The 26,151-nt window shown below is 39.3% G+C and overlaps 1 protein-coding gene across 3 annotated transcripts; it reads right to left on the bottom strand.

The window, feature by feature from the left end:
* Positions 1-443: 443 nt before the first annotated feature.
* Positions 444-25,249, bottom strand: LOC111323580 (deleted in lung and esophageal cancer protein 1). 3 transcript variants are annotated; one of them, XM_088741307.1, is made up of 37 exons: positions 24,924-25,249; positions 23,482-23,635; positions 23,229-23,339; positions 22,387-22,568; positions 21,706-21,914; positions 21,500-21,581; positions 20,921-21,112; positions 20,278-20,347; positions 18,661-18,794; positions 18,181-18,276; positions 17,863-17,953; positions 15,874-16,036; positions 15,326-15,533; positions 14,502-14,630; positions 13,882-13,965; positions 13,115-13,211; positions 11,932-12,062; positions 11,619-11,765; positions 10,936-11,096; positions 9,659-9,812; positions 9,237-9,338; positions 9,026-9,156; positions 8,207-8,388; positions 7,877-7,895; positions 7,518-7,588; positions 7,028-7,179; positions 6,446-6,543; positions 6,279-6,349; positions 5,571-5,806; positions 4,710-4,826; positions 3,990-4,081; positions 3,461-3,521; positions 2,510-2,764; positions 2,041-2,208; positions 1,399-1,552; positions 1,186-1,309; positions 444-755 (listed from the first exon to the last, which is right to left on the bottom strand). In XM_088741307.1, exons 1-37 carry the CDS (start codon positions 25,134-25,136, stop codon positions 620-622), a joined length of 4,977 nt encoding a protein of 1,658 aa, XP_088597433.1. In that variant the 5' UTR covers positions 25,137-25,249; the 3' UTR covers positions 444-619. The 3 variants fall into 3 exon arrangements, with proteins under 3 accessions (XP_088597433.1, XP_088597435.1, XP_088597434.1); XM_088741309.1 differs by having other exon boundaries at positions 2,579-2,764; XM_088741308.1 differs by having other exon boundaries at positions 10,936-11,093.
* Between the last annotated feature and the right edge of the window lie 902 nt (positions 25,250-26,151).

The following is a 26,151-nucleotide window of genomic DNA, read 5'->3' as shown; positions in this document are numbered from 1 at the left end:
CGGCTGTACACCTTTGAAAGATCTTTCCCGAAAACCTTTGGCTGTCAGATTTAATACAATCAGTCAGGTTCTAGCCCCTAATATTTTGAAACTTAGTTCCAAAAAACCCCTCGAGCTTCTTGTATGTTGGACAAAACGTCCTCTTTGGGAAGGGAGGCAAAAGATGTGGGATGGGGGGGGGGGGGGGAGGGGAAGAGGGGGAAAGAAGTGGTTTGGGTATCTTGTATTCCTGTAATTTATTCTTTGAATATCTTAGGTCCTCTTGAATCGAATATTTAACCAAACCATTGTTGTAGGATTTTGTATGAGATCACGGTAAGTATTATGAATTTGGCATTCTTAGTGCTTCATCAATTGTATTTTACTGATGTTTTTGGATGGATTTTATAGAAATACTGCTATATACAGTTCAGTGAGTTTTTATCAAAGCCAAAAATAACAAATTCCAAACATGAGGATATTTATTCAGGAAACAGTACTACACTATATACACCTTAAACCTTAACACAAAGCCACCTCAGTCCTGAAAAAAAACTAAAATATCTGGACGGGTCCAAAAATGTGACTTGTGCGAGAAACTTGTGCGTTCCGAGGTTGATAAACCACGCACACAATACAGTCACGTGTCTGTGGCTACATTCACCAGTCGCTCGTGTCTTTGGTCATACGATCCACGTCCTCTAAGCACCAGTCTCTGCTCCTCTTCCTGCAGTTGACCACTGACAATCACGACGCACTCGTATTCAACACTGTGCCTGCAACGATGGAGGTAGCAAATTACAATGTAATAACTTCAGTGATAATGAATTTTAATTATGAATCAAACCACGAAATAACCTTAAGGGATACAAACGTTAAGATCACATCAGACAATCCAAACACGACCTCGATTTAGACTGCAAGTTTTCAACCATTCAGAAAGCGTTTTCAATTCGGAGCATATATTTCCTATGAGCTGTTTCTGCGCGAACAATTGTAGTACTTAGTAAATTATATTTCGTATCGAACAAGTTGTTTTATAACTGCTGATTTTGATAGATTACAATAGGCAAATTTGAAACCATCCTTCAGAGCAGATGACGTGGAAAACAGTCTTAAATTGATGTGGATCGAAGAGGAATATTTGCAGTTGATCATGAAAACGAACCATCAAACCTCACTAACGCGTAAAAGAGATCATCTCACTTAGCTGTGAAGGTCACTTTAAGTGTAGACTTAGTCTGGGCTATAAAGCTGGTGTTCGCCTCCAGAAATCCTTCGGTCGGATTTACAACAAAAACATCTTGGCTAACGGTGGGGTAACGTGGATCTATCAACGAGACAAAAAATAAACCCTGAGAATGAGATACATCGTAATCTAGAGTTGAAAAAAATCAATTTATTGACTTCAAACTTAACCTTTCTTGGCGACCCAAGCAGAAGCAGAGCGAGAGGGATTGCGCAGGGTCACGTGCATTTCGACTGATTGGCCCACAAGGCACGTGCCAAAGTCCATGACATCCTGAGACAGACGGAGAGTGGGAACAGCTATCGAGGCCAAAAGAGGAATCACCTGACAATAAAAAGCACAATTAATTAGAAATAACTTCCTGATCGAAGGATAATTTAGAATAATGAAGAAAATGGGGGTAAGAATTTCTTCTTTGGCATTAAGGCGACTATCATCGGCAATATTTCACTAAGACAGATTGATGGTTGTCCTCGTTTCGTAGTTAGGTGTCATGTAAAAGGGATGAAAGTAACTACCGTAAATCCTCTAATATGCCCCCCCCCCGGGGGGTTATTTATTTCAGGTAACCCTGTTACATATGATACACCGAACTCGACAGAACTAGCTCAATCTTTTGAACTCTAAGGGTGACTAGCATCAGCTTTCTCCTGACAATTTCACTGAATCACACATCAAGATCCCAAGAATAAAGGCCATGATCACCAACTAAAGAAGCTCTTGATTGTTTAACAAATTCTCCTCGTCAGCACATTGGGAAATGTATAGAGAACAGTATGGAGAATATGCATTCTGATGATCAGGTTCATTACCTGTGAGGTATTGTTGGAAAACAGAACTTTCAAGTCTTGTTTGAAGACAAGTCGCCTGTCGCCATCATCTGAGGTAATGAGCATTGTACCCTCAGTTTGTTGTTGTTCTGTGTTGAGATCGTTCACTTTGAGAACAAGCTCGTCCGACAAGAAAAAGCCAACTTTTAACTGAAATGAAAGCGGGAAACAATACAATTGTAAATTTTCATGTCTCCCTAAAATCCTATGTGGCTGCTGTAATGAACTGAGGATTCGGAGAGTTGACACACCGACCAGTCACGTCCAATGGGAACAAATTTATTACAAGTAGGTGGCGAGAGAGAGAGAGAGAGAGAGAGAGGCCTCTTCTACGCATGCGTGAGAACATACATAATGAATGAGACATTACAGCTGCCCAGCTCCATTGCTCGTCCTAGCTATCCCGGGCAGACAGCCCTCTGTTAAATTACAATTTTCCATTTTTACTCACACATGCTCTTCTCCACGAAGATTGTCGAAGCTGATGTTGTTTCATTACGATCAGAGTCAATGCTCTTACCTCTAACGTTTTAGCGGGTTTAATGGTGATACTTCCTGAAGACTGAGACTTTGCTGATTTGGCTGATGGAGGGGGCTCGGTTGAAAGAATCTTAAATGGAGCCTGCACATCGAAGCGCATGGTCAGCGGGGTTTCTGTGGTGTTTCCTAAAACAAACCGATGCACCAGGGGTGTGTCACCGTTCAGCTGTTGACGATAGGCAAAATCAGACAGTAAATAATTATTATGGACTGCGGAATTAAAATCAATAATAAAGACATGGTCTTCGTCATCATTTTGCTTTATGTTGTTTTACTTTGTTTACGAATTTTTGTTTTGTTTTGTTTGTTTCTCCTTTGTAATTTTGGTTTTGTCTCGCTTTTTTGTTGTTGTTATTTTTAATTGGACTACTCTCATAGTCGCGAGACATGAAAGCGAACATCATTTCTTCAATTCATGTAATTCCCACGGATAATTTAAATTCATTTTCACACACGAGCCGCACACATAAGCCTGTATTTCATGAGGTCCCTACCCCAGTAACTTTACACCTCAGTTGATTAGAGCACCGCACCAGGATTACGAGGTCACAGGTTTGAATCTTGTTAAAGTACTTGCCTTTCTTAGCCTTTTTTTACGAAAAATTGTTATAATTTGAGGCGCTATAACGAAAAAAAAAACCATAGCGAAAAATAATTTGCGCCTCTCTCAAGGCTGAGACACTCCAAAGGAAATCGGATGGTGGATTGAAATAAGAGGACTAAAAGACTTCGCGTGAAAAACAGTTTAAAACACTTGTAAACATAAAAGCACTTGTAAACATAAAATTTCTTGTAAACATAAAATCACTTGTAAACATAAAATCATCAACATAGAGAGAACTAACACTGGAATACAACTCACCAAATCAGATGCTGCCGTAATAAACTCAGTTCCCTCTTCTTCTTCAGTTTCCAGAGAAAGGCTGTGATGAAAGAAGCCAGAGATAGTTAAAAAGGAAACGTTATTCATTACTTGAAACGAACTTCTTAATAAAAGAGAAATCCCTTGTAACAGATTAACTAACTCGAAGAGCACACTACAAGTAGCCTTGGCGTATCATACTTCGACAAGCAATCCACATGATTTTCTGAGAGTACGAAGGATTGATTGGACCCAAGGTTTTAAACAGTCTGAATAAAAATAACACAGCTTAAGTATCATTTGTTTCTCTATTTTCTTTTTGTCTATAACAGGTACGTGTTGTGGAGTGGACGAACACTTGGGATTCTCCTGTTGCTCTCTAAACCTTTCCACTGCATCTCCTTCGCCCAAATCTGGTTATTCTTGCTATTATTCCTTCTTAGTCATCTTACAGCTTATGAAATGTCTTCCTCGTGATGTCTAAAGAAGAATCCAAATTGAAATAAATTCGTTTAAAACAATAGCTTACAATGCAGGATCAATGTTTGCTGTCATGTCCAAACGGAAGGGACGTAGCTCTACTCCATGTGATCGACTCACCCGACCTGGAACCTCAAGAAGCTGAAGGAAAAAATAAAAAGACCGAGTAAATTAGCGGGAAAATGGCGAGCACCTCTGGACCCACTAGATACAAGGATCACGCACATATACGTGGCAGAGTTCAAATTGAAATAGTGACGAGAGACAGAAAATAGTTATTTTCTGTTGTACCGTAGATCTTATTCCCTAGTTCAGTTCAGGGATAACACAAAGAAAAACAAGCATAAACCAGAATAGAGATGGCTTCTAAGGAGCCTAAAGCCCCAATACCCACGGAGGTTATCCCAGATTCTGAAGAAGGAAGTGACAAGGAATATTGCCAGTCTCCCTAAATGGGATGCCAGTTTGTCAGAGGTAGCTTCTCCTACCCTTCCCCTAGGTGGGTAAACCTGGTAGGGGACTACGTGTCCTATTGTTCTCTCACCTATACACTGTACAAATCTATAAAAACTCAAAACTCAAAACCCTAACGATTCGCAACGTTTCCTTGACAGTTTTCTGGTTGACAGTATCTTTCAACCTCACAGGAAGGAGAGGCAGGGGTTGGGTGGGGGGGGGGGGGGAGGGTGGCTCTCCACCCAGAGTCGACCACACCATCTCGTCTCCCACAAACTACAATGAAAGGATGAGCGTAGTTCTCGTCACCAACCTGCTGATCTAAACTCATGTAAGCTGCTGCATATGCCGAGCAAACTTCTCCAGACGGGCTATCCGTGAAAGGATGGAATGACATTTTGGCTGAAGAATGGCTCTTGGCCGGAATAATCTAAAAGAATGAAATTTTGTCAACGTAGAAATGCTAAGAAACATGGTTCGCACGCTTTTAAATTCATAGGTTTCCACGATCACCACAGGTATGTAACGACCTCCTTAGGATAGTTGTTCTCAGTAAGATCTCACAAATATTTCTTACTTTCGCAACAGCCTAAGGCGATATGCTTTAGGATGTTGTGAAAGTTTGTAGTAGTGTGCTTTCCAAGAACTTCAGTTCCATTATATAGACTCGTTCATTGAAAATGATGCACAAAAACTGCATAGCATGCAGGCTTTTCGCGATCCAAAAAAACCGTCCGGAATTCTAGAATTCTTGCCAGAGTAAGGAGGAAAGCTTTTCTTGGGGGGAAAGAGAGAAGCTTCTTGAAGGGGTAGATCTGCGTGATATCCTAAAGAACAGCTGGAAGAGAGATTTTCCTTTCCCGTACTCATGAAGTCTTCAATATTACAGCAATTCTCCATTAGTGTCGAAAGTTATCCGGAATTGCTTTGGTTCTGCTTTGCATTCTTTTGTTATTTGTCCGTAAACTCACGCCACTCTAGATCTCTAAACCAATCAGATGCAAACTAAAACCAATCACGACTTGGTCACGCGTTTTCCCGTTCTCATTGGCTCTTAAAGGTCTTTTCCTTTCCTCTGATTGGCTGTTGTGATTACTTTAGTTTTGGTGTTACAACACCCAATCGAAAGCGTTCTAATTTACAAATGATTTTAGCAGGGAGCTGTCAATCAAACCTGCTGACTGGGCGTGACTTCAAACGGTCGGTTTGCGCGTGCGCCCTCGTGTTCTCTCAGTTTTACTTGTATAAAAGGTTTCTCCTCGCAGAGATAACAGTCCTTTTCCTGGACAGCTGGTACTACTTCCTGGCCGTCCTGTATCACAGGGAAAGGCTGACCAACAAAAACTAACATATCCAGGAGTTGGTTGTCCTGTGGAAGAATGTTGTATGATTCCCAGTCCAAGCGAATGTCTGAAGAAAAAAGACTAATTCAATAAAGAACACTGAACAAGTGTGATGAAGAAAGGAATATACTGGAGTGCACTGTGGACGGCCTTGTACTTCACGATAATGCAAGAGAATAAACTAAAATGGCCGCCAGAAATTGAAATGTAGCTACTACTGAAAAACAACGAAATCAAACAACGTTGTTCCGAAGCCACCTTAACCCTGCCATTAGGCAAAAAGAATTGAAAACGCCTTTTCTTCCTGATGTAGTACGTCTTCACAACTGGTGTCTCGTTAAAATTTCATTTGTCTTGTAATATGGCGTAAAAATACACTGCAGTGATGTAAGTGGCGAAATGAGGCAGCAGCGGCTCAGTTTGCCTATTATTTGATCCGTCAGAGCTAGCGTGAGTAGTCTCCTGGCTTTATAGTAATGCAACATGTAGACGCCAAACTACATGAAAATCGCTTGAGTTCAAAGCTATGATTGACTCACCATATGGACTGGTATTGTTGATTCTGAGTGATCTCTGAACTAATGGAGCTCCAGAAACGTGCGTGCCAAATCTAAAAGAATAAAATACGTTCAAATCATCATTATTTTAATAAGCTCCAAATTCAAGGTAATAAGTCGGTAAACGCGCGTTACCAGAGACAACTCACCGCAAGATTGGCGTCTGATCTTTCATCATTTGAAAATTAAGAGGACATCCCACGACATCCATTTTCACAGGAACGTACACTGGATCAATACCTTCAATCTGAACAGAAAACGTCGAACGAGTCAAAGGAGACACACCTTTAAACTCTTGTATTTCAGTAGAGAAACCTGCCGCCTTTTTTTTTATTTTATTTCTTTCATTTGTTTTTCGTTTCGTTTATTATGTTTTTCCTTTTTGTTAACGGAGCAGGTTCCGTTTTGGGGGGGGGGGGGTATTGTTCATTTTTTTTCCTTTTTTTTTACTTGTCACATCCTGTTGAATGCAAGTGCACAGGTTTATGTATGTAACCTAAAATAAAAAAATGTAGGAGAAGCGGTGGCCTGGAGTTGAGCGCTGGGATCCTCGTTCAATGGTAAGTTTCAAGCCCTCACTGGATAATTTAAATGTTTTGTCAGACAAGATACTTTACGTGACTTTTACATGTCGCGTTGCGGTGCAACGACAACTTGTGTGTTACGTCACACAGATCAACGGTATAGAAGACCTGAATTAAATTAGGTGACATAAGACGTGTCATATCTACCTTACAAATCAGCAAGTCTCTGTATTTCCCCCACAAGTCGCTGTGTCCTGTGATTTCAATCACTTGGTATCCGAATGGTGACAGTTCACCTGACGCTGGACTTGCCACAAACGCTGCTCCTCTTTTGTCACGCAAGATAGCTTGACAGTAATCTAAAACATGAGCGATCAGTGCGTGAAAAAAGATTGATCATAATCATAATAATAGTAATCAAATTTCAATAATCCTTGGAAATAATACTCAAACCTCATAACGGCACTCTCTTCGCGAGAGAACGTGCTACGCGAAGTAGAGCGCTCTCTCCATGAGAGAAATTGTTGCGTGATACGATGCGTTCTCTTCGCGAGAGAACGTGTTTCGCGACCTAATGCGTTTTGCGGGATCAGCCCACACAATGGCTGCGAAGGAGACTACTGGCACGGTAGAACGAGTACAGGCATAATGTGAGGGTAAGAAAGGAAGAAAAGATACTTGTTCTCTGGCCACCAACCTTCGTGTGCTTTCACAGCAGTTCTACTGATTGGATCAGCAATATTCGGTGTTCTTCCCAACAGTCGTGTCCTAAGGACAACAGAAATGAAAGAATTCTAAAAATGATCCTGAAAACATTAGTCATTAATAATACTCTGTTGATTGTTGGTGTAGTCATTAGTGCTGTTAGCGTTGTAAACACTGTTGGAAATTGGAAATTAATTACTTGTTCCATGAGTTATTGGATCTGTAATGCTGCAATTATTTTAACTAATTTTCCTTAAGTATCTGTTTTAAGATAAGACAAATAAAATAAAATGAGAGATTTTAAGAAAATCAATGAAAAAATAGATATTCCAGGGTAAACTTTGTACCAACCTTTTGCTTTGAGGTGCACCTAAGAAGCAGAACAAAAACAATTAAAGATCAAAACAATTAGATTGTTACTAAGTATTATTGAAGTCCCCATTCATTTTCTCCTTTCTGTTTGTTTATTTGTTCATGTTTTTGCTTTTCTTTCGTTTTTGTTTATTTGCGACAGCATATTTCTTTAAGGTCTGATTGCTGATTACTTTCACCAACGGAAAGGTTTGCGAACAAACTTTGTTGAAGGAATGATAGTGTGAATAATACTTTTGTGAAACTTGCTCGCAGCTTTTCTATGACGTGGCGTATCTTATTCCGTTTGAACTCTAGGTTTTTACTCACCATCTGGTGGTGTCGGCGGTTTGGCTGCTTTGAAGTGATCCATCTCTAAACTGAAGCGTGCTCGTATAGCTGAAGTGTTGGTAATAACAAGGGTTGTACGAGGACAGCTGGCGAGTGCTACAGTTTCAAAGTCTAACAGCAGCTCTCGGTCATCGAGAGAAGCTTCCTTAATCTCGTCAGGTCTAAAACGGGAGAGGGGTGAAGAACCATTAAACATACCTTCTTGCATGTTACTTCGAGCTGGAAATGATAACTAGACTTTAATTAATGGTTTTCTTCGTTTTTACTTTAGTTAGCACTGCAATGCCAATGTAGGGTTATGTAATAAAGTTTAAGTCTAGTACTGCGAAAACAAATCCATACATACATACATACATGCGTTAGTTGACCACTCCCCATGGGAGCTTTTCAGGGCCAATTCCCACCCATCCCACCCCAGGGGAGGACATCCACAACACAGTAATCTCGTGCGTGGAAAATTAACGTCTCCTACCCCTAACCCTGCAGAAGACGGGGCCTACGGTTTATTCGTCCTTATCCGAGAAGACTAGAATATCTATCCATTTCTTGATTATAGAAAGGTAGCAAATTCCCCTCACTTATTTTAAGACCATGAGTATCGGTCCGAACCCTCGACCTCCCGCACAACACAATCCGGCGCTCTAACCAATTGAGCTAACCGGGAGGCGGTAAAAAATCAATGTAAAATACAATAAAAAAAAATCAATACCGGGCTCAAATGATCATCTCACCAATTAGTCACAAGAAAATCTTCATTTCAAAAAAAAAAAAAAAAATGGTTATTGAACATTTACATACCTATCAAGGTCAAAGAGCTTTGGAGTCTCAAAAGTGACACCAAGCCCCTGTACATCGGCTGCAATTGACAGCCACACAGGATCTAGCATCCTCACTACTTCGCAACACGTCATTAGATCGCTTATAGGACCCTGTTGGACAGATCAAGCACGAAATATGAAGAAGTGTACCGAGACCCAGAGCTAGACAGCAGACATGTCGTGTACGCTACCTTCTTATATCCAGTAAACGTCAGTTTGATTGAACGCTCTTCTCTGGGTTCTAGGGTTCCTCGGTTTGGTTCGAACGTGAGAGTATAGTCTCCTTGGAGTATCTGGAGCAAAAGAGTGAAAAAGATGAAGTGAAAAATTGTTAGCCAGGTAAGCTGAAGTTTTTTCGCCACTAAGATTCACCAACACAGCCTCTACTGTTACCGGGTAGCATTAAAAGAAGTAACCAATTCCATTTTGAGAAAGAATGAAGATTCCAACCATAGTGTCAATTGATTAGTGTTTACGACCAGAGCAAGCCAAGACGAGACAGAATCTGGCTAAATGAAATGAAATGCTCTTTCCCAGCAAACAGATTGGTCACTTTGATATGAGTTAACCCGGCTAAAGAGATCGCACTGTAAGCCTTTATTTCTGCTCTCACCTCTTTCCACTCAAACTGTGCTCTCAGCATGGATTGATTATGTAGCACAACTTCTCTGCTGACAGGGACACCAAAATAAACCTTCTCGATGTACATGTCGCACGACAACAAACACACTTGAGGTCTCTGCACCTCAGCAAACACTGATAAATAGCTGAAAGAAGACAAAGAAAGGTGAGAGAAACCAAAAAAATTCAGTCAAATGAGCAAACTTTGTATGTGACCTACTTTACAAACAGGTTCTCTGGAGCTCAAATGGTGGAGCATTTAGAGGGCTCGATTGCTTATCGGTAGCCTCTTACTTTAAGGTTTTTTTAAATGTACTCTTAGTTAGGAAATTCTTGCTTTTCATAACTTTCTGCGACGAATTACAAGGAAATTTAGCGTATTTGAGATGATAAAGCACTAGGAATAGAAAGCATGAAACGGTCACGTCCAAAACTACACAATGGCCAAATCGACTAATCATTCTTGAAAAGAAGCGAAAGCATCACTATCGATTGCAATCCGTGATGTTTAGTTTCTGCCTTACCCGCGCGGTACTGAGTTTAGTTCGCATATTCGTTTTAATCACGTTTCCATCTGGTTTACAAATTTTTCAAACCAGATCTTACGATTAAGACCAAGCTAAACCAGATCGTCTAGTCAGATCTTTATTTCGAATCAGATTGTACGGATTGAGACAAAATAAATGGAGTTAAAGGATCAAGTCGAACTTTTGTTCTACAATCACAATCATTCTTCCAGCAATTATTCCATTTACATACATACATACATAGGTTAATTGACCACTCCCCATAGGGCCGTTTCAGGGCCAATACCCACCCGTCCCACCCAGGGGAGGACAACCACCACACAGTAATCTCGTGCGTGGGAAATTAACGTCTCCTACCCCTAACCCTGCAGGAGACGGGGCCTACGGTTTATTCGTCCTTATCCAAAAAGACTACAATATCTATCCATTTCTTAATTGTAGAAAGGTAGCAGATTCTCCTCACTTATTTTAAGACCATGAGTATTGGTCTGGCCGGGGCTCGAACCCTCGACCTCCCGCACAACACAATCCGGCGCTCTAACCAGTTGAGCTAACCGGGAGGCGGTTAGCTCAATTAATCAGCATTTCTGATATCGCTATAAACGTGCGATGAAAAAAGCCCCATAAAATAGCCGGCTGACTGTTTCCGGAGCCCTAATCAACTCCACGGTGTCTTGATTATAATGCGTTCGTAATTCTTGCAGTACTGGATTTTCGATTGAAAATAAATGTCGCCTCGTACCTTGCTTTTCCATTCTTGACATCACACTGGAACACAGTCCTCACTCTGCCTGTGTTGGCCGGTGTATACAGCACAGCTACTTCCTTGCTTTCTTGTGGACCCAGGACTCCGGACGAGGGAGTGAAGGAAAACTGAGAAACAGCCACCTCGTCATGTGTCTGCTTTTCGATTAAGGGAAAAGAGATCTGCTTTTCGATTAAGGGAAAAGAGAAAACTAAGGGACTAACTAAAATAAACTTATCACTTTAAATCTTTTTTCAACTAAGTAGATATTTATGTATGATGCACGATCCTCGCAGTAGATAGCGCTATTTAAGCAATAGCGAAAATCAGCCCTGAAAAAAAATCAGGCCTGTACGGGATTCGAACCACTGACCTCTGCAATACCAGTGCAGCGCTCTACCAATTGAGCTAACAAGCTAACTGGGAGCAGGCCGTTAAGTTGAATCGTAATAAACCCGTGAAAGTGATAAATCAGATACAATGAAATATATGAAGTTCATATATTTTGAAATGCGGTATTAGATACGTATGATGCACGATCCTCGCAGTAGATAGCGCTATTTAAGCAATAGCGAAAATCAGACCTGAAAAAAAATCAGGCCTGTACGGGATTCGAACCACTGACCTCATTGTATAGATAAAGCTCAAATCATCAATGACTGTTTCTTGTTTTTTTGTACCTGAACACACTCTGGTGATTCCCTTAAGCTCCACTCTGCCGAAATATTTGAAATGTTCCTTATAGTTATGTGTTCATAGCCGTTAAGTTCTCTGAAGCGAACGAGATTGAAATTCAGGTCCGGACAGGTGAAAATAACCTCTGGTCCCTAAAAGAAAGAAAGGCACACACACAAAAAAAAATTACTGAGGAAGTTTGAGCTGTTAACGTCACGTCACGAAGATTATATGTTGCATTAAGGAAAATATGGTACCATTTACCTCACTGGTAAGTTTTACAACGGAGCTGAAAATTGCACTTCCCAGAGTACTTACTTTAAAACTGGCATTTACATAAACATAGACAGGAGCTGACGAGTGCTTCAAGTCACAAAGTATCGTCTTCTCTATGTGAATTGGTTCATCAGCCACAAGAACTAACTCCAGGTTGGCTCCTTGTCCAGCGCCTGATTTAAAAGGTAGGACGTCTTCATTTTTTTTACGACGAGCACAATAATTAACTCGACTTAAAAAGCATATTAGTCAGCAAGGGTAGGTGAAATAACAAAACATCTTAACCCTGATTTGAACGCTTCTGTTCAAAACCATTCGCTGATAGATGCAAAAACTGCGTATTTTCCTCCCAGCGTCAATGCATTATCCAGCAAAAAAGTGATTAGAAATACACAAATTAATCCCCTAGAGTGAGTAACCTTGATCCAACATCAAATTCTCTGCGCTTTATTTACCAAGTAATACGCAGTAGCTTGGAAGCAGAGTTACTGATCAACCTCGTTCCCAGGGCCTTTTCCGTAAGTTGGCGCCCCGCCCCCAACAAAGAGAAAAGGCCCTTGGAACGAGATTATTTACTGATCTTTGGAATAGTAGCTAGCCTCCCGGTTAGCTCAATGGATAGAGCGCTGGACTGATGTGCGGGAGGTCGACGGTTCGAGCCCCGGCTGGACCAACACTCAGGGTCTTAAAATAATTGAGAAGAATATGCTACCTTTCTATAACATCAAGAAATGGTTTAGCTATTCTAGTCTTCTAGGATAGGGACGAATAAATGGAGGTCCCGTCTCCTGCAGGGTTGGGGTAGGAGACGTTAATTTCCCACGCACGAGATTACTGTGTGATGGATGTCCTCCCCTGGGTGGGATGGGTGGGTTGTTGTCTTGCGTTTCATACACGAGCCTCTGGCTCGGGCCATATTGGTAACCATGCCCCACGTAAACGACATTAAACTTTGATTACTATTACTATCTCACAGTTGTGTGCTGGGTTGCCAAGCCTTTGAACAGAAGTGAGGTTAAGAGTGACCTTGCTATGATACAGACGTTATTGCTTTTCAAATGTAAACCACCTTGTTATCACGCTAACTAGATACTGATCTCCATCTCATCAAGGCCACCTTCAGTCTCACTTTTTACCAAAGGCTTGGCAACTAAGCACACAACTGTAAAATGGCCTCTTTTAAGGTTAAAAGTGGAGAGGATTGATAGAAAAAATGGCACTGTACCTATCACAGACAATTTCGGTTCGACTGACGCTCTCCACGATGTTCCTTCTACGTTTCGCCAGGAAACCCTTGCTTCTGAGACGCTATTGTTAAACATCTAAATCAGATAAATTTCAGTTAGTAGAAAATGCGAACATATAAAATTACCTTCGACAACTAGTATAAACATTACAAGGATCCAAAAAACTCCAAATGTTTACGTAATAATTCTGTCCACACAGAGGAATAAAACAGTTTCGACTTCAATATATTTAGAAAGTGATTACAATATACAAGAGTTTAACTTAATTTTCTTGAACTTTTTAGAGGTTGAAAGGTAAATTAGTATTGTAACTGCAAGCAGGGTAACAGGGAATGTGAACTGCTTTTAAGATTGTAGAAAACATTGCAAAACATGCTTTGCATTGTATAATCATTGTCTTGCAAGTTTCTTAAAATGAGTTAAACGGAAATAAAAACAAAGTAAGGTTAATAGCAGCGAGAGAGAGAGTCAACTGAACCAAGTATTCAACACGTCAAGAATTACTAAGATGTGGCTCAAGACAGTTAAGGAATTAATATAATCGCTCGCGTTCAGCGTGATGTTTTATTCTGTTTGAATAGGGATTGTCTTCTGTCTTATTTCCAAATTTTACATGCAAGTTGTGCGACTTCAAAAGAGCACCCGAGAAAGCTATTTTTTCCTCAAAAGGGAACATCTACGGCGTCCTCATATTAAGAAATGCTTGGCGATCACTGATAAGAACACGCAATGTTCAGGTACTGACCTTAAAGGGAAATCTGTACGAAACACCTATTGTTAATGTCCCAGGACAAACAATCGCTGGAGGAGAGACACTCACATCAAGAGGCTAAAATACAAAGTTATTGACAGTTATTATACAGATCATCCACGACAAATATTCCATCATATTATCATCATCATACGGTGCAATCATGCGGGGGAGCTTAGCTCTGAAAACGGCTGTTTCTGATGACGATGACAGACGTTTCCTGGACGACAGTCGACTACTTCATCATTGTCAGGACTGTTTTTCCACCAGCTCCTTGCTTAACAACCATTTGAGCCCTAAAATGCTAGCAATAAACCTGTAACTTCTCTCCCAGGATGCCAAAATTATCTAGCAAACACATGTAAATAAACAACCTCCTTGGTTTGATGTTGACTAACGTGTAACACCACAACATCTTTACCGATTAATATGAGAACGCATGGCAGCCAAAAGAGAGATTTACTCATTAGATTATGAAAGTTTACGGGATTGATTGGACCGACTTTTAAGGCCTAACAAAGGTCGCATCTGCCAAGGGTCGCGCTTAACTGCATCTTGTTCTCCAAAGCACGGTTTTGTCATATGGAAGAAAAGTAAAGGTTCAAATACTTTACTTTGCTAACAGCTTTCATTTCTATTTGCACTGCTGTCACGTCTTTTACATCATGTGTGGTAGAACCCTCGTCATCATAAATTGGAATCTCCTCCAGAATCATATGACCCACAGCGTGAAAACTGCCAACCTACGATGAAAATGGGAGAGAGAGATCGAGAACGGTGAACTCATCCATTCAGAATTTTTATTTTTCTGCGTTGGAAACCAGTAGTTATGATACTCTACACAATATTCAGTTTTTTTAGCAGTAAAACTACTGTTCAGAGCCCAGTTGTTCTAAGGCCGATTAGCGCTAACCCAAGGTTAAATTTTAAACCGGGTTTCTTTATTCCTTCATTCAGAAGCCTTTTTCGGATAAGTTTCTATATTCTGTTTACAGCATTCATCACCAAATTGTAAGCAAAAATAGTTCTCTTGAATTTTCCTATAAAGCCTTCAGATCCGAAATCAGATTTCACTCTTACCCTGAGTTATCTTAGCCCAGCTTTGAACAAAACCTGGCTCTGTATGATAAAAAGATTGGACTCGTAAATGGATGACAGTGACGATGCAGCTCAAATAATCTGATAAAGGCACACAGTTTAAAAGAGGAAGGGATATCTAGAATAAGTAGCCAGCTCTGTAATCTTTAAAATAAATTGAGGTGCCATACTTACCATGGGTATTAATTGTCAAATATGAAATCGGAATTGAGAGAGAATGAGAACAATTCCTCTTTTCATCGTAGAGGTTAAACCAACTTTAATAACTTTTTTGGTCTAACTTTCCTGTATTTAAACTGAACTGACACAATGAGGTGAGAAATTGTTCAAAGCGCGATACCTCTCTTGGTTCAAATTCCAATATGAAATCCACCGACTGCTGAGGCGGCAAAGTACCCATATTTGGCGTGACCCGAAACACTCCGTTATCATCCAGACTCCGTGGCGTGTGCGATGATGTAATCGGCGATTGCACAGGCATACCAGGAACCACAGGACACCTAAAGAATGGTTTGAAGAGTTTCCAACGGAAAGGTAGGGGGACATTCCTGTACAAAACGAAAAGTTGATAATGTATTGAATTTGATGGAGAACAATGAGCTTCGCAGCTTTTATGAAGCTCTTTAGTATGTAAGGATTACACGATTCACAGTGTTGCTCAAAGCACCCGACTGAAGTTAGGATAGACAACGAGCAGTCCCTCCTGTTCGGCAGAGTCCGTCGCGCTGGTCAGAGTTTCGCACGACGCGCTAACATCACCATTTTGCTTTACCGAGTTTTTGGACTCGCGCGACAAACTTTGTCAAAAGCACGGACTGGGGCAGCCCAAAGAGACTTAAAAAATACACACTCCTGACTGGTTAAGTAAGAACATGCTCAGTGACTCACGTTGTGTTTTTGATAACTAGTGTCTTCTCTGTTGTTGTTTCTGGGTTCTGTTCTTTGAATCTTATAAAATGCTGTGCAGATATATCTGTTATTTCTCCAATTTCTGCTTCATTGAGTCCTCCTGAGACGGAGTCAAGCTCCACTCCGGCCAACTGACCTGAGCCTATAAAAACACATGACACGGTGAATATGGAAGCAGGATGTGCACCAGGGAAAGACGGAAGTGGCATTCCTGGAAGTTCTTGGTAGGGATGTGCCTGTGGTTCTACAAATCTTGACCCCATACAAGCTATTTTACTCCAATAATTTGGATATATCAACAAAGTTGAAAAGGTAAATTGGCCACCGTAACGATTACAAAAGCTGACGTTTTGAGCGTTAGCCCTTGTCGGAGCGTTAGCCCTTCGCTCCGACGAAGGGCTAACGCTCGAAACGTCAGCTTTTGTAATCGTTACGGTGGCCAATTTACCATTTCAACTTTGTTGATATATCCAAATTATTTCGTTACCCCCACCGACGCAGCCCCAAACAGTTTCTTTAGAAACTATTAGCCTTTATTTTACTCCAAACCGTATTCCGACCTGACCCTAACCTTTAAAATCTATACCAGCCATTTACAGTCTGACCTTGCTTCTCAAAGTAACAAATGACTGTTGCGAATAGAGATTTTCTAATCCAATTCCAATAAACATTTTCTTCCCAATCTGCTCCATTAATTTAGAAATAAATGGTACAGATAGGGAGGGAAATGACTTAAACAAACAAATACGTTCTCATAGTTCCTTTGCAGATCATATCATATCCTCATACATGCTATTTTAATCCAAACTGTTTTACGACCTCTAGCCTTTAAAATCCATATTAATTTACAGTCTGGCATTGCTTCTCAAAGTCACGTATAACTGTTGCGAGTACAGATTTTCACATCAAATTTATATTAGCGTAATTCAGCTTTGCATCAAAGCCAGGGGCAAAAATAGTGGACGTTCACAAAAATATTCAGCTCGAATGTTGTATGATTGTGTCATTTTCTTCCCAATCTGCTCCATTAATTTAAAATTAGTGGTAGAGATAGGGAGGGAAATGACTTAAAAAAGACAAATACCTTCTCATAGTTCCTTTGCAGATCATATATGATATCCTCATACATGCTATTTAAGTCCAAACTGTTTTATGACCCAAACCTTTAAAATCCATACCTATTTACAGTCTGACCTTGCTTCTCAAAGTCACAAATGACTGTTGCGAATACAAATTTTCCCATCAAATTTCAATTAGTGTAAGACAGCTATGCAACAAAGCCAGCGGCAAAAACAGTCAACATTCAAAAAAAATATTCAGCTCTGTATTTATGCATGGACAGTATGGTGCCTATAAAGAAAATAACACAGTGAAGAAAATGTGTTCTCGAAACCATGCTGAGTACATAATTTATTTTCAATCTGGAAAAAGCTGTAGTTATCATTTAACTAAGAATACCTCAACCAACCAGCATCATATCTTTTATTATCAGGGAGAGTAAAATGCAATATACAACATAAAGAAAAAAAAATTACTTGTGTCGACTCAGAGCTCAACATTTCATATTTTCTTTTATTATATGGCTGTGTCTCACGAGAACTGGGAACAGCTACTGAATTCACAAATTTGATTGGCTGAAATCAATATTGAAAGCAGTCTAGATTTTCCCATCTAGACCGGCATCTAGACCGGCATCTAGACCGGTCTAGAAAAAAAAGGTACAAAGAATATAGAAAATTAGTATATAAGATGTACACAGCCATATAATAAACATCTTATTAACTGAGCTAGGTCGGTCTGTATGGGAGAATCTTGGTACAGACCTCATTGCGTTTGGTCTGTACTTGGCGACCTTGGTCAAGATTCTCCCATACAGACCTCCTGCTCGGTTAATAAGAACTGAGTATTGATTTTTTATATATATTTTGTTGAAAAAGTTTTGTGAAATTTTTAGGACAGTTTGCTCACCTTCAATAGAGAACTCCTTGACATGACAGTTGTCACAAACAAACACAACCTCCTCTTTGAAGTACTTGGCAGAAGTAGGACAGAATGTGATCTGGAATACAACAATGAAACAATAATAAACATTTTTGACTGCATGGTAGAGCAATAGACAACGACATTCAAAGGTCCGGGTACTGAGATTCAAGTCCCTGAGGGGAAGTTCCATGCTTGTGTTAACAGAAGTTTCTCTTTCCATTTCTTTAGGGTTGATGTTGTAAACATCTTACCGCTAAGATTCAAGCAAACTAATTTATTTATAAACTACTGGGTCTTCTTTACCTCCAGAGTGGTCACTTCTCCAGCGCCCAGCTTGAACATGGCTGGTTTTAGTTCAAATGGTTCAGCAAAAACTGATCCGGGATCTTCAAGGGTCCCCTACAACACAAAATAAAAGTAAACAATCAAAACAATTTCTACCTTTCAATTTCCATACATCGTAGGCAACTACACCGAAGACAGACCAGGAAAAGTCATGGGAGTGGAGTCTTCAGCTACATGTATCTCAAACCGACTTGGGTTGCCTTTTTTGTTTGTTTGAATATTTTTCGTGTAGAAATATTCGTTAAGCAAAGGCTCTTGCACAAGTCTTTGTAACAGATAATTAATTTGTTTTAATTTTTTCATTGTACTGTAAATCTCTATAAATTACTATTTTTCAGTTCTCTGTTTTTTTTTTTTTCACCTATAGATTTCCCAATGCTCTTTTGCAAAATTTTCAATCTGCAGGTTCATGTATTTCCCTTAAATTGAAGTTCGTACCTCAAAACTTGTCGTGGGCCAAGAAGATTTCCTCATAATGCAAAACTTTCCATCGCCTCCTTTGTTTTCACAAACAAGCTGAACAACTTTCTTTCCTCCCACCAAAGTATGACCACAGTCAAGTACTGGAGACACTGAAACCAACATAATAAAGAAGCAAGGGTTGGGCACATGTCTTAGCAATTAGCATGAACTGTACAAAGGGAGTGCTGTCACAATCATGTACATTATTATCCAACTATACTTAGATGAGTACAAATAATGCCATAGACGGGTACAAATATCACGTGGTATTTGTACTCGTCTATTGTAGAGTACCAGTTAAACAGGTTTTTACGCATCGCGCAAGCAAAGAATTGGATTGTAGTTACGAAAAAAAAAAATAAGTGGTGGACAATTCGAATCATATTTCTGACAACGAAGAGTCAGAATGGCTGGCAAATATGGGTCAAAGTTTATTAGATGAATCGAACGAAGAAAACAACTTGACGACCAGAAAATTTCTTCATTTAATGAAGAAAATAGAAACAGCAACACGACAACGCGCTAATTCCATTCCCCTTCGCATACTTCTGTCATGCACTCCCCATAAATAAACATCCGCGAAATTCGCCAGCACTGCAATAACAGTTTGGCGATTTGGATAATAAATAACTTAGTAGACATTTTGTTGTGTAGTATCGCTGAGTATTTTTACTCATTATTTGTATTTTGACTTGCCCTACGGGCTCGTTAAAACATAGCACAACTCGTAAAAATACTCAGCGATACTACACAACAAAACGTCTAATAAGATATATGTATTTCAGGAAGTGAGATGGTAAAATTGATCATTTATCTATAATACATTTATCTATAATAATGCAAAATCAATAAAAAATTTTGTAAATATCTGAACAAACCCCATGCACGTGAGCTTATACAGTTGCAAAAAAATTATGTTTGTAGAGAAAAAAAAATTGCATCAGTTCCAGTAGTTTCTTCGTTGATTCAGTTACTGACAAAAATCAGAAAATCAAAAATATTGAAAAAGAAAAGACTGAAAAGTGGAATATGATTAGGAAAATGAAAACTAGGCAAATTATCAGATGTAACAATCCTAAAATGTATTGCAACACTCATTCAAATCATCATTTAGATTTGTGGTTTGCATTCATTCCCTGTTCTCCCATGTGAATGAACTAAAATTATCAATTGATTAAGGGCTAAATTGCACTCTTCTCTACTACATTAAATGGTTGCTATCATGTGTCAAATATGACTTTTGTATATCAAATGCTTATAGCAGATTACAATAACACTTTCAGCAGACTCATATGTAGATTTGAAATGAACTGTAGCTACAATATAATTTGGATATATCAACAAAGTTGAAAGGGTAAATTGGCCACTGTAACGATTACAAAAGCTGACGTTTCGAGTGTTAGCCCTTTGCTCCGACGAAGGGCTAACACTCTAAACATCAGCTTTTGTAATCCTTACGGTGGCCAATTTACCATTTCAACTTTGTTGATATATCCAAATTATTTCATTACTCCCACCGACGCAGCCCCAAACAGTTTCTTTCAAAACTATCAGCCTTTATTCACATGTAGCTACAATAAACAATTAACTCACAATTCAGCACAGGGGGTGGCCGTCTGCCCTGAAGGGAGATTATCATTGGAGGGTCCACCTGGGTTTTCACCTAAAACATTGACCATTCATAAAACACAACTTATCAAATCAGTATATTGATCATAAAAAAATAACCTAATTTCCAAAAAATTATTATCAAGACTGATTTATACAAAGTCATGTAATAATTTTTGCAGTTACATCAACATTTCAACTTTGTCCAAACTTCAACAAAAAATTCTCAAACGAGAGCTTAAAAAAAATTACCAAAAGACACCATGAACACCTTGAAATTGATCTCAAGCTCTGTCCATCCCCAAAAATACAAAGTAATGACAAAATAAATTAACATGATAGTTCCTACGTATATGGTTGGGGCCGGGCTGGAATCATTCTTTTCATAAAACTACCAAATTCAACTTTTTTTTGTCATTACAATTTCTACAGTCAAATTACATACCAGTCAGTTAAGTTACCGTCCGCAATACAATTGATTGGAAGGTCTGAATTTCATGGTTGGTTGACCAATTAGTATAACTAGACTAGTACAATTTAATAGCTGTTCAAATTAAAGTTAGTCATGTACATATAGAACCTTACACAATGCAAAATAATGCCAGTTGTTATTTCCTTGTAAATTTACCTTAATAATATCATCATAGTCTGCAAGGGAATCAGGAGCAAATTTGATTGGATACTGACAGCTGAGACCTGGCGCGACCACACCATGTTCACCAGGGAATCTCCCTAATCCAACAGAGAAGTATTTTGTCGCTGGTGGAGTAATCCTCAGTTGGCGACTTGATGATGACACATTTTTCAGGTCTAAAAGAAGCTGAAAGAAATTTAATCAATATTAGAGCTTTTAATACCTTCATTTTAATTATTCTACACTGTGAGAATGAAGTGGCTTGCTCAAACTAAAATGTCTTGATTCAGGGTATAGCCAACTGATCGGTTCTTCTTCAGCAAGCCACCATCATTCTATCCCCTTCCATGTAATCCAGCCTTTTCCTATACACAGTAATTCTCTTACAGGTCGAGCTTGACAAGTTTAGAGTTACTTGATATCTACGGACTGAGAATATACCAGTCCTACAACATTTAAGCTGTAGATCCAATCAACGAATTACTGCCCAGACTGAATTAGTGTAGGAGGGCTGGTTTTTTTACTCAGAATCACTAGTTCCCATATGAAAATTCTGCCACATGCAAGTGGTACCTCATAAACTTGACCAACTTCATAGTCTGTAAATACCACAGGGGATGGAGAGGCAATAAATACTTCAACTGGATCAGCAGATCTGAGTTTTAAAGAAGAAAATCAAGCAAACTTAAATGCAGGCATGTATTAAGACTTAAAGACAGGATGTGAAAAAATAATTAGTTCAAATGCAATTAATGAGTTTAAATGTAATCTGTACTTACTTAGGTCTTTCTTTGTCAACTTCTGTTTTCTTTTTCTTTTTCTCCTTGGCTGCTTTTGTGAGGCCTCCTTTGCATGGGGGCACAAAGCGTGGGTTTCTTTTGTACTCTGCCTTGCTCTGTAACCTTTGAAGATCTTCCCGCTCTGCTTGTCGCTTATCTGGTTTCATAGATTCTTTCCAGACTGAAGACTTGGAGTGCCTGCTTTTTGCCTTAGGAAGAAAGAAATTACAAATTTAAATGTAAATTTAAAATAGTGGTTAATTCATGTAGAAGTAAACTGAAAAAAAAAAATGAACACAGTTACATAATTATTAGTAATTATTAATGGAAGCTTGATAAAGTTTAAATCTTCCAATCTGTTATTTCAGCCTCTTACTGACTGAGATAAAGTCAATTTAAATTGGTAAACTCAAAAGCTGATATTCATCAAATTCTAATATCTACATACTGTCCAATTTCACAGTGGGAAAAAAGTCACAATATCAAGGCTTGAAGAACCAGATAGTCAAGGCAAAAGCTGTAAGTACAGCACAGGTCAGAGCTACTTGGCCCACCATGTACGCAAAAAGCACTAAAAAAAAGCATGCACATGCATGCAACTTTTCAAACACACTTCAAAAACAAATACAAATAAAGAAGTTCATCAAGTTTTACTTTTTTGATTCCACAGGAAATACTTACATTAGGGAGTGGCATTGTATTCAAATCTCTCTTATCTTTTCCCTGAGTAGGCGGAAGTGATTCCCACGGCCATGTTGATGTTGACAGAGCAGTATCATCCAAGTACTCTGTCAATGGAGGCGTTTTCCTGTATCGCTGCTGAGATGATGTGGTTGGCCTGGCATAGCTTGGTATTTCATCAGCTTTGAAAATAATCATACATGTCTAATTAGCTTATAAGTGACTCAATGAGTTTGACTCTAATTCCATTACACAATAGTAAAGTACTGTTCAGGTGTCTTCCACAGGGCTTGACACTAATGGTAGCCAACTAACCACAGACTAGTAGAAATTCAGTTTTGGTCAGTGGTTTTCGATTTCCACTAGCCAGTTTGGCTAGTAAACAAACTGAAACTATTGTAACATCTAAGAAGTCCCTAGCCACTTAGCTTAAGTAAGTTGAAAAGTTATTGTCAAGCCCTGCTCCACATTTTGACGAATAGTATGAACTAGTATCAAACAGGTGCTACAAAGAAGCAGTTTATTACGAATCAACTTAATGGCCTGCTCCCAGTTGGCTTGTTAGCTCAATTGGTAAGAGCGCTGCACTAGTATCGCAGAGGTCAGTGGTTCAAATCCCGCAAAGGTCTGATTTTTTTTTTTTCACGTCTGATTTTCGCTATTGCTTAAATAGCGCTATCTACTGCGAGGATCGTGCATCATACGTACAAAGAAGCAAAAGTTGTTCACAGTGATGCCAACTAATAATTTGTCTGTCCTCTCATGGAACATAAATAAGAATAAATCAAAATGTGTGTATTATAATTATTCAGTTTATTCTTTAACCACAGTTGAAAGCTGACCTTGTGGAGCTTTAGATGGAGAAACTTCTTCTGAAGAGAAATCTTCTGGAACAATGAGATTGTAGCGTCGCAGTAACTGAGTGTCGAGACAGTTTCTGAGCTGCGATTTTGCTAGAAGACAAAATTTACCATCAAGCAGTATGAGCATGAAGTAACAGCCTGTTCTAAAGAATTCAGTGAAAAAATTGCCATATCATAAACATGTATAATTCAATGTGTCACCTTGAAGCAACTGGGCATGTACTATACATACCTGGTGGTAACCCCAATGATTGGTAATTTTCATACCCTTCTGAAATTCTCTGTAGTTCTCTCTCATCAGCAGCCATAGCTGCAGCTTGAGCTTGCATAATGTGAGCCTCCAACATGTCTGCTTCTCTGTGCCTTCTATCCCGTTCCTCTTGTATCTAATGAAGAGCAGTTCATTTGTATAAAATATATGCACTTTTGTTGAGGTGACATGCCAGTTAAAGATTTAGTTGTCTTTGTTTTAAGTACTGGTACATGAGCATGCAATGGTAAAATCTAAGTTACTTACAGTAGCATCATTTATTGTTTCCTTGAGCATTATTGTTTCTAAAGGTTCAAGCTTAGAAAACAATTAGGCTTATTATCCATGCATGTGCTCTATCTTTGGTAAAATATGTGATACTGCTCTGGCACTCTTGAGAAAAGGTATCATATAATAACATTTTTCATCACCAAGAAATTCACCCAAATGGGCCATGTTTTTGAGTAACAGTACCTTGAATCTTAAAGGATCAAGGGACTAACCACTCTATCCATTGAGCTAACCGCCTCCCGGTTAGCTCAATGGATAGAGCGCTGGACTGTTGTGCGGGAGGTCGAGGGTTCGAGCCCTGGCCAGACCAACACTCAGGGTCTTAAAATAATAGAGAAGAATTTGCTGCCTTTCTATAATATCAAGAAATGGTTAGGTATTCTAGTCTTCTCGGATAGGGACGAATAAATGGAGCTCCCGTCTCCTGCAGGGTTGGGATAGGAGACGTTAATTTCCCACACACGAGATTACTGTGCGATGGATGTCCTCCCCTGGGGTGGGTTGGGTGGGTTTATTAGAGGGCCATGACTGTGTTGGAAAACTCTTTACTGGGTTAATCATGTATCTACCCTCTCGAAATAAAGAACATTGTATTGTATTGTATTGTACTGTACTTGAACTACTAGATATCAGCAGATTTTGAGAATTTTGTACATGACTTCAGGAATTAATTCCTGCATCTCGTTGTTGATACAATTGGCCAATTTTGAATAATCTTGACAAGAATTTTGTGCCGTTGTAGAGGGAAGTGTCACTAGAAAGGATATCAAATATCAAAGCATGGTGGCTATTAAGGATTCTATGATTGAAACCAGATGACTGTTAAAACAATCAAAGTAATGAAGGTTACAGCTGTAAAGTAAAACTGTTACATTTCATTGTTTACGTAGTCTTTGCAGAATTAAGGTTTATTATTGAACAGAAATGTTTCTTCCTTCCAACCCATGATCATGAATAGACTCTAAAGCAATAGGAAAATATTGAGTACATGCAAGTCACTTCTATTTGTTGCTAACAATATGCAATTTTGCTAACCCAGCTGAGTTCGTGATTACACCTTTGACGAGATAAATAAAATCATCATGTATCATTTAATCACTTTAATACTACCTAAAAACAGACACATTCCCTACCTGCCTTAGCTGTTCCACATATTTATCGTGGTAACCAGCGTCTCCACTCATAGAAGTAGCGAGGTGTTTCACAGTTTCTTCACCGATAACATCACGAGTAAAAACTTCCCTAAACACGCTTGCCAGTAAATGCGACACATCTTGAGAACGACCTGAAGATGGCCGTTGAAGATGCATTGGAGGCTCGACTTCAACCTCCTTTGCGCGTGCCATTTCAACGGTTTATTGTTTCCTTTACTTTATAACGGTAATGTACGCATAGACCTAAACATTTCCAGACAATCTTCACTTCATTTGGAAGTTTTGACCGCCATTTTGAAGCAGTTGCTATGGATTCTCCATGTACAGATTATACGCGGGCTCAGATATCTACGAGTAGACAGGCGAGGGGGGTTGGGAATAATTTTAAACAACTATTCACCGAAGAGGAGGCGGTTAGGGGTGGATATTTACCGAGCCGCGAAGCGGCGAGGTAAATATCCACCGCTAACCACCGACACTAAGGTGAATAGTTATTTTAGTATATACTAAAACAGTGAGATAATACACACCACCAAAAATTGATTTTAATTCATACATTCCAGCAACGATTCCAACATTTTCACGCGCAGAAAGTGACTTTTTGTTTTAAAAACTGCCGTCTCGTTTTCTCGCTGACAGATAAAATTTCTGAAGACATTTGTTTAGCGCTGGTGACGACATTTCTTCAAATGGTGTTGCAAACTCTTTCTGTATTTGAAACCATTCTGTAAAAATATCATTCAACTTTGATTTTCAAGTGAACAAGTGGGGTTACGCAAGATTAATTAACGACTATACCAAAGTGGAGGTGGTTAGTGGTGGATATTTACCGAGCCGCGAAGCGGTGAGGTAAATATTCACCGCTAACCACCGACACTGAGGTGAATAGTTGTTTTAGTATATACTAAAACAGTGACAGAGATAATATACACTACTTCATCGTTAATTTGAGTGATTTCCTCGCTTGTCACGGATGCAAACCGGGACGCCATTTTTTCCCAAGTTGCTCGGAGGTAAATAGTAAAGGATATTCGGAGTTTGATTAGCCAATCAGAGCGCGCCTTCAACGCTATCCACTGTTTTAGCATATACTAATTTGCATTTGTAAACAAAACCTTTCTCATTGGTTTTTATCGATAAACTCCGGGTTAAAAACTTAAACCATTACCTTTAAACACGGCCAAACCACATTTAGTCACTTTTGTTG

Source organism: Stylophora pistillata, chromosome 12 (assembly GCF_964205215.1).
Source record: "Stylophora pistillata chromosome 12, jaStyPist1.2, whole genome shotgun sequence".
In the NCBI taxonomy this organism is placed as follows: domain Eukaryota; kingdom Metazoa; phylum Cnidaria; class Anthozoa; order Scleractinia; family Pocilloporidae; genus Stylophora; species Stylophora pistillata.
The sequence above is the reverse complement of the archived record's forward strand: the minus strand, read 5'-3'. Positions and strand labels throughout refer to the sequence as shown.